At 29.9% G+C, this 9,841-nt stretch overlaps 1 protein-coding gene across 2 annotated transcripts in view; it reads right to left on the reverse strand.

The window, feature by feature from the left end:
• The window catches only part of LOC126834149 (calcium uniporter protein, mitochondrial), an 80,224-nt gene that overhangs the window by 2,543 nt on the left and 67,840 nt on the right, over window positions 1–9,841 (reverse strand). For both annotated transcript variants that reach the window (XM_050565873.1, XM_050565872.1), the window contains exons 4-5: window positions 9,106–9,252; window positions 2,531–2,734 (exon numbers count right to left, since the gene is read on the reverse strand). In XM_050565873.1, the coding sequence (XP_050421830.1) occupies window positions 2,531–2,734; window positions 9,106–9,252 (351 nt within the window). The remainder of the gene's footprint in view (window positions 1–2,530; window positions 2,735–9,105; window positions 9,253–9,841) is intronic.

The raw sequence follows: 9,841 nt of genomic DNA on the forward strand, positions 1-9,841 counted from the left end.
CTATCCTTCCTACTGAGCGCAGATCTTTTAAAAAAGATCTGTAAAATATTGAATTTACTTTTGACCGTGTCAATTTTAATTTGTTTTAAATTGCTGTTGCCTAATAGTTAAAGTATGTATTTTCGTTTAAATAAAAGCTAATAATACAAAATATAGTACAAAAGTGTGTGTATATATATATACAGAGTGGTCCACAATAATTGGACAAATGAAATAACTTTTGTTCTAGTGAATATTTTTAATATTATTATTTTTTTTAAATTAATTTATACTCATTTGGGTTACCGTTCTAGTTTCAAAGTATTTACCATATTTAATATTTTCCAGAGCTCTATCAACTTTTGAAACTTAAATGGTAACGTATACATTGAACCTAAGTTTTTAAAAATTAAGAAAAACTTGCTGAACATTTTGACTGATCGATAACCAGTTTTTGATAATTACTTTTAAAGTTGTTAAAGATTAAAATTTAGGACGGCAGGTGGAATGCGTTTGAACTTTAAACTCTAATCACTTCAAAAGCAATTATCCAAAACTGATTATCGACTAGTCTCAATTTTCAGCAAATTATTATTCTTAATTTAAAAACCTAATAAACAAGATTTCTTTGCGTTACTTTTATTTTAAAAGGATACTTTGTTTTGTATTTTGACATATCATTATTAATCCTAAAAAATATACATGTCTATCATCTTAAAATTACGGTACGCTATAACTTAAAATAATCTAATTACTTCCAAAACCCCCCCCAAAAAACCAGCTAATGTTTAATAACATATGGAAAACATAATAAAGTAGATATGGTAGACTATAATAAAGTTTATTTCTATATTATGCCTTTTAACTTTTCAACAATTTATTGCAATATAATTGTTGTAAGTCGCACATAGGCAATATACTTGCAGACAAAATAAATAAAAACTAAACATAAATAATTATTTAGGTGTGTTTAAATCATTTAAATACAATTTATTTTATTTTTCTAAACCAATAAACGATAGAAATTGTATGTTTTGCGTTTTGTTAAGATGATTAATTGTACAAAGTTAAGAACGTTCATGGCTCACAAACACTTGTGCTGTTATTTTGTACCCATCGTATAATTTACATTGACTTTTAAAAATACTTAGTCTTATCATAGCCGAATATTTTTGGAGTGAATATTTACCCAAAAAAAACAATTTTTCCTACTTGATGAGAACTTAGTTTAGAGAGACTTGTACCTTATTTTGCTCAATATACGATAATTTACATCTACCTTGGGTTTAATTTTCAGATCTCTAACTCTAAAACTTAACCAAACAGAGCAAAGTAAAAAAAAAAAATCGTCCACCCCCACAGAATTCAAATTGGACCTAAGCAGTCCTAAGTAGTCGCCAGTTTGCCTGGCTTTTTGGGCTAAAATAAACCAAAATGGCTGTTACTCATAGAAACAAAATATTTAAATTAAAAACAATATCTTGAAGCACATAAAAAATTAACCGGCAAATTAATTGCCATGGTCGAAATGTATTAAAAACCACTTTTTATCAAAAATATTGCCTAAATAAAACTCCTTAAAAACAAACCACATGCGATCCTCTTAAGGGGCAACGTATAGGCATAAAACAAACCAAAAGATAAAAAAAACAAATTCCTATTTTATTTAGAAATGTATGTTGTGTTTAAAATATAATATTCGTTACATTACCAATTGTTTTCTTTTTTGTCGTTTTATTTCAATATAATTATTTTGTAAACGGTATTTTAGCCAAGACGCAGTGCGTATTTCAAAAATACTAAACTTTTAAACAGGCGACGTTTAAATTATGAAAACGCACAAACATGAGTGAGACTTTACAAAAGTTTTAACGAACGAGAAACAGTTTTTAAACAATTATCCTCTCTCTCGTTTCGCAGCAACAACAATTCCTACAAAAAAACTTTGAAAGCTTCTACAAAAAGGTTTTAAAATAATTAACTCGAGTCAATTATTGTGCGTTGCGCGATACAAAAACAACTTAAAAAGACATACAGCCGGTTTCACAAACTATTATTAAATACACTTTTAAAATAATGTTAGTTAAGAATTCATTTATATTTAACGTCTGGTTAAATGAAATAAGTTTCACCATAACATTATTATTGTTAAATTCTATTTGTCGAGTTACCGAAATGTTACTTGGGTTACCAAAGCAGTTACCTCGATTCCAACGTTCTCATTGGTCATTAAATTAGGTGATAACTGATAAGTGATTGTACCTTTTTATTTGTCAGTTTGTCATTATTTGGCATTTTATTTTACTTTCTTTTAACGTTTCTTTGCGTGAATTTTAGACTCCATACCATTGGAAATACAAAAGTACTATTTTGATGCTATTATTATGAGGTGCGACGTCCCCTTAAGCCCAGAAAACATTGTCGGTATTCAAATCAGAAAATACGGATTTCTTCAATGAGTTTATGCGAACAAAACACCACCTAACTCGACCAAAACACCACCTCTATACTTAACGTTTAAAGGGGAATTTATGTGGTGGCTGTTACTTACTTGTTTGGTAAGCACGTAGTAAGCGTACACGGCCATCGCGGTGCCGTATGTGACAAAGTATGTGACGGGTTCCATGATGTCCCACGAGTATTCCCACCAGGTGAGCCGAGCCAATATGCCAAACTGTACCGACATCAGGCCCAGACCGACCCAGGTCAGCACCGAAGTCTGTCTGCTGGCGACCAAATCGATGGACTGCCTTTTCTGAAATGAGACATTAATCAGGTTGATGAGATGAACTTTGAAAAAAACGGTTCTATTCTTAAGGCTCAGAAAAAATGGAAAAATTGGGATTTTTTTAAAATATAATACACATTTCAGAAAAACGCAATTTTTTCGGACATCTGATACCTATAATAAGTAGGAAGTTTTATTTCCGTATAAATAATGATTTCTCATTAATAATAAATAATAATTAGTTATAAACTAAAATTTGTTATTAAATGCCAATTGTTACTTAGTATACACATATTTACTTTATAACTTTTATTTTACCGAAGAACAAAAAAATAGTACGAGACTGATACTGAATAATTAATAAGTTATACAACTGAAATTTGTTGTTAAATATCAACTATTTTTGGTCAATTGTTATATTTATTACATTTATTTTATTACTATTGTTTTACCAGAGAATGGAAAATTTTAATTTTTAGAAATATATTTAGGTATATATATGTTATGTATATTATGTCATATTTTTTGTGAAAAAGAAGTATTAACCCAGATAAGCGACGACTAAATCCAAAATTATTTTAGCTTAATTAGGTGCTTGTTTCATAAAAGTTTTTAAAAAATTATAACAAATATTAAATTTGAAAAAAAAAATCTCGATAAAACCCAACACATTCCTCGCCCCGTTTGGAATCTAAAATAAAAATAACTAAAAAAGGTAGGTAGTTCATAGTTAATATATATTGTGTAGTATCATATGTTGCCATACAGTTTATCCTTTCCCCCCCCCCTCAATTTTTCAAAAAAAAAAACCGATTTTTTTCCAGATTTCAATTTTTCCGGAAATTTTCAATACCTAATTAATATCAATAATCTTGATCTTTGAAAACTAGAGATTTAGGGAAGGCAGGCGGCAGCCGAGTTCATTCGTTATTATTACTGACACTCAAAACCGTTTGAACAGTTCATCATTTCCGGTATGCCGCTTACAATGTAATATAATATTATTGTCTAGCAAGCTAAAAACGCATAAACATTTTGCTTTCGTAATACATATGCGTTTGCAAGTTATTTTATGGCACATTAAACACAACACCAAAATGCCTTGCATTATACATTTATCAACAGCGTTATGATATTATATTCATGACATTCTATTATCTGATTTATCTCCAAGCATAACCGCGCTGTGTGTTTGTATATTGTACAATATAATATATTAAGCAATACACACCTATCTATCTTATTCATTTTTGACGGCAAAAATCAAGTAAACCGCCAACAGATTGAACATATTATCTTACAAGTTTTATTTTTTATCAACCCGCATTTAAAAATCAAAAAGGTATGTTGTTCAATTTAACGCTTCGGTTGTCATCAAATATTAACATTATTTAATTTATTCAATCATATGATGTTTTTTTTTTTTATATCATATTTGTATTTCAAAATTTGTGCGCTTCAAGTATAGATAAAACCTACAATTCTATAACATAATAATAATATATATTCTTGTTCTAAATCTCCTCACCCAGACTCTCCTGTTGGAAATCTAAAAGTCCTAAAAGTACTACCAAAAAAATTGATATAAAACTATACACAACGTGCGCTTAACCGGTTAAGGATGAGCTGTAGTTAGGTTTTAAAAGCAATCTCCTACGTTACATTTTTTTTTTTTTAATAAATAATACATACCATTAAATTTGTTGCGTTCAAATGACGAATGATGATGATGGATGAAAAAACATCATCATTGATCATCATTTTTTTATCTGCCATCGACAAAATATACAACCGTCTTAAAGCTACCGACTGAACGTCTCAAATCTAACTCCAATCATGTCACGTGCCGAAAAAACATTACACGGATAGAAAATCAATGAATATTTTATCAGGCGTCTAAAAACTGCATCTAATGGTGTACTTATACTAGTACCTTTCAGGTCATTATTGATAGAACATACTTATTTTTTTAATTCTCAGGTCCTTGTAAAAAAAAAATAGGATCAACGAATTATATCCTGCCCCCTCCCCCCTTTATACCTACTATTAATGGCAACTCACAGAAAAAGAATTTATAATTTAAGAGGATTGCATATGCGGTCTGTTTTTAAGGAGTTTTGTATAGGCAATATTTAAGAAAAAGTGGTTTTTAATCAATTTCGACCATGACAATCAATTATTCGTATAAGCTGCAAGGAATTATTTTTAATTTAAATACTTTTTTTCTACGAGTAAAAGCCATTTTGGTTTATTTTAGATTAAAAGAAGCCAGACACAATTTCGACTAATTTCAATTCTGTAAAGAGATTCCAGTTCTTTGGCTACTTTACTGTGTTATGTAGGATTTTCATTTAAGATTTTCAGTTACTTGTAGTTAATAAAATTAAATATGCAATTTTTTTGAAATATTAAAACCCAATTTTTTTACATTAAAAAAAAAAAAAATCAAAAATGTGTTTCCAACCATACAGTAATTTTATTTTATCATTCTAAGTAGTCGAAATTTTGTCTGGCTTTTTGGTCTAAAACAGACCGCATGCAATCTCCACTTAAATAGTAACTATATATATTATATTCATCTCAGGAGAAATTATACTCATTTATAACAATAGACACATTTAATTACTATACAAGTCTAAACATACTATTAGTGTTACTATGTATTATGGTATATTTCATTTATAGTCCAACTAACATTTTACAACTAACGGTTTGTTTAAATTTCCTCAATTTCCTTCTTAGTCTAAACGACATAGATCAATTTTCGTATACAGTTTAATTATAAACTTTATTAAAAACTATTACCAATTTTTTTTTAATTTTTTTACATAAATTAATAAATATTATTCTAAAGTTTATTTTACTTTTGCTCATTAATGTTTATCATATAAAATCAGATAACAATATGTTGATGTACCGAGTATAATATGAGAATGTATATCCGAAGAGAGAGTTAATTATTAATAATTTGTCTTGCACGACCGTTAAAGAAACGCATTTCCTAAAATCATTATTTTGTGCTAAACTGCGTGAAAATACAAAATAAATAAACAAACGGCACAACACTGCCATAGTGTGTACACATTGCATTTATGATTGCACACAGTAGTAGTGCTAGCATATACTAATCGACACTTGAAAGTTTTGAACGCCATCAATTTAATATATAATTAATAGTTATAATGGTATAGTATAAATTCAATTCAAACCATAAGCGAGTGGAGAAAATTAAAAATTAAAACGGCATTACCTATTTATTTCTAAAGTGGCATTTTTTCTATCATTACCATCATTATGCACTAAGGTGTGAGAGTAATGAGTATCATGTACGCCCAATAAGAACAACAGTGTACACTAATGAGCAATGGCAAAGGTATGATGTATTTTAAAACATTTTGAAATTTGCTATGCAAAAACAACAACATATTATGGTAATGAGTGAAAAATGTAAAAAAAAAGAAATGGAAATTCACATTTTGTCGAAATCGTTATTGTTATTATTATGATATAATCGCTGTAGCACAAACTTTGCTGAACAGCCAAGGTGTATAATATATTATGCAACACATTTTTTCTGTTTTAAATTATTATGTTGTGTGCTAGACCGAGAGCCAACGGTTTACACCAGCTATTAACCGAGTAGATTTGTATCTTTAAAGTGCATTTACCTACTCTCACCCAAAGCAAGAGAGGCAAGTATAGAATTATAGCCATTACATACACACAACCGCGATACGATCGATGTGTGATTATATATGTCCGTCCACAAGCCACACAACTCGTTTAGAACACAGTTGTCGGTTTTTAATTAAAATAATTGACCGTTTTATAAACGGTCGTGGGCACGTCTATAATGATCACAGGGTACCTATTGTATTTTTTCACGTTTACACAGCTTGATAAAAACTGAGAACGATTTCTGTGCTTTAGGGTCCCCAGGGTAGACTAGGTCAGGGACGAGTTGTCTCACCTATAATTTAGGAAATCAAAAACGATATATATTATATACATTATGTCCCGTTGGAAAGTCTAAGTTAGTCACAATATCAATTGTAATCAGTTAATATCAATTGACACGTTCTCTCTTGAGTTGAAAAAAATATCTTTTTTGGTATATAAGCATGTTTTTGTTATATTTTAAAGTAGTTTTTTTTTTCTAATTTTAACAAACAAACCGATTTTCCATGGTAACCGCCAATGTGCTTACCTCGACAACCGACCATTGACTATAAGACATTGATTTATTAACACAGTATTATATTTATCATAATGACTAAGACGACACTGTTTAACTAGTGTACACACCTTGCAAAAATTAGGTTTACCCATAAGCTGTCTATCTTTGCCAAGAGCTGAAGGTGAGGTCAGAAATGAACACGAGTAGGCTAGGTAAATGTTTAATCTAGTTTGTAAAATAAACATACACTTGACAAGTGGCTAATTTTCAAAACAACAACATTGATTAACATAAAAGTCCTTTTTTAGGTTGAGGTCGAGGGAAGTTATAGTATAAAAAAATATATAACATGCATCTTTAAAGATACCGTGCCAAGTTAAGGGTAAAAGTGGTTCCCCCAAATTCGTGCGAACAAATACTTAATAGTAGACCGTAATAACTGTAAACAAAAACCAAAAATGTAATTTTACCTATTTCTAAAACAAAACTAGCGCATTATATGGCGTATGGTTTGGAATTTGTCCACGTCAACTCGGTCAATTTACCATTTTTTTTTTGGGGTCAAGGGAAACGCATTTACTGTTTTACGGTGGTGTAATGACCAACCGAATAACGCTATATAATATTATGATATACGGTCTGGATTAAGTTGTATTGTTTTTCGAACAAAAATCGATTTCGCACGCCAACCACAGGCAAAGGTGTACATCCGGAGGAAGTTTAATGTCCATTTCGGATGATATATATGCGCCCAAACAAAAATAAGATAAAAAAAAACTACCCATTGGAGAAACCTTTTTAACGATCAGACATATTTTATCTGAGATACTGTTGGAGGAACAATAGGGTTTTTTAAAGAATTACAAAACACATATATTCCTAAACAGACGTTTTTTACTATCCCGAACAACCCAAAAACTCTGTCAATGCTAACAAAAACCTATTATTACAATTATATTATGGTTTATAAATGTAAATTTAAATCTGAATGAAAAGTGCAACCCAGACACACCTAAATCGACAAATTAACAAAACGTTAGATTGTCGGCCAATGGAATATCTCTTGAAATATGATAGCTAAAATTTAGATGAGCACATCATTTGATAACTGTTGTTACCGGAACCTAATGCCAGATGTTTCCAAATGATAAACGACTTTTTTCCCACCAAAAAATAATCATCAATTTTTTTATCATTTTTGTTGTAATATTTTTCCAAAATAAAACTCACCTCAAATTAAGAATTTCTAAATTTTTACTATATTGACTGTTTCAAATACATCACAAACTGGCAAGGGTTGCATTTATTTGCTCATAATATAACTAAATATTACAGCTTGAGAGTAAATACATGCATTTAAAAAAAAAATTCTGATAGGGGTAATAGTACCAGTCAAAACTGATAGGATAATAACGGTCTAACATAACTTGTGTAATAACCTTACTACCTAACTAATATTTCCATTAAACATATAAAATGTCTTTGAACAATAGGTTTGTACTGATATCATGATATTTTGATCATAATTTGTATGTTTTTTAGAAACTTAAATTTTTCTCTAAAAAAATAATTTAACTTAATTATAAAAATCTGAAACTCGTATACGGAACACCTTACAAGTTTCTGGACTTTTAGTTCCAAAGATATTTCAATTGCCGCTTAAGTGGCCGCAATTCCACCACCTTACCCTATTTGAAAATGAATAATAGTTAAAAAAAGAAGACAAAAACCTGTCATCGACGACAAAGAGCTGTAAAAATGACATTAATAATGTATTTCACAGATCTATCGTGTAATTCCATCATAAAGAGAAAAACAAAAAAACAATAAAGTAAATCGAGACTTTTTCCTTAACATGGCACGTAACACGCACGCGCGGTAAATTATATTGTAAGGAAATAATAAAAAAAAAACTGTAATAGTTCAGGTAATTATAGGGTTATACTTTAGGTAATATAGTTCAGTAAGAAAAAAAGTCCTGTACATAACAGAAAGGGTTCGATTCGATGATTAAAAAGTAACTTTACCCAAATCCATCTGACAACGAGCCGTCAATTAGAGTACCTAAAGATTTGTTATAATAAAACTGTTAATTACTTTAAACGGATATTAAACGTTTCAATTGTCATTAATTCGTGTTAGCTACTTAACAACCGAACGACACGATGGTCTTAATGGTTGTTTGAATTTAATTAGTTTTCAGTTTATGTATTGTTCGTACCTTTTCTAGCGGTTCTAATTTTATTTTCAAGTCTTCTATTTTCGCCAACAGTTCCCTTTCCTTTTTGATCTGATGCTCTTCGACGTTAAGCGATTCGTACAGTTGACTGACCAACGTTCTGACGCCCGACAACCGTTCCAAGTCCTCCTGTAATTTTTTTATCAAAGAAAAATTAGTATTTACAAACATTAACAGTTAATATTTCCACCGTAAAACAACAATGATAATATCGCAGCTAAATAGGCCATATAAGGATCAATTAAAAACCCCAATTGTATAGAATTTATATTGAAACAATAATAATATACATTTTACCTGGATACACAATATTTGCAAGCGAATGATCTGAGGGAAAACGGGTACAATTAAAATTGAAAAAGTTTTTACACCTTCTGGGTAATATTATCTAAATAACGTTCCATATACGAATTTTAAAAAAGTTGTAACGCGCTATAGGTTTTAATTGAAAAACATATACAGCCGATTTCATCAACATTTGTTAAGGATTTAACTTATTGTCAATTATATTTAACAATCAGTAAGTGAAAACTGGGTTTCGTCGAGATTCGTTAGCCTTAACACGTTGTCTAAACGATTGTTAAGTTGATCAGCTGAGTTTTAATTATAAAATTATATTATTATCACTCATCAGTTCCTTATCACATTTCGTGATAACCCATGAGAACGTTGGAATCGAGGTAACCTCATTGGTACCCCAGTTAACATTTTGGTAACT

Source organism: Adelges cooleyi, unplaced genomic scaffold (genome assembly GCF_023614345.1).
Source record: "Adelges cooleyi isolate 19-005CV unplaced genomic scaffold, UGA_ACOO_1.1 ACOO_flye_CR_arks_rails_tigmint_CR_PRNA_21, whole genome shotgun sequence".
Lineage (NCBI taxonomy): Eukaryota > Metazoa > Arthropoda > Insecta > Hemiptera > Adelgidae > Adelges > Adelges cooleyi.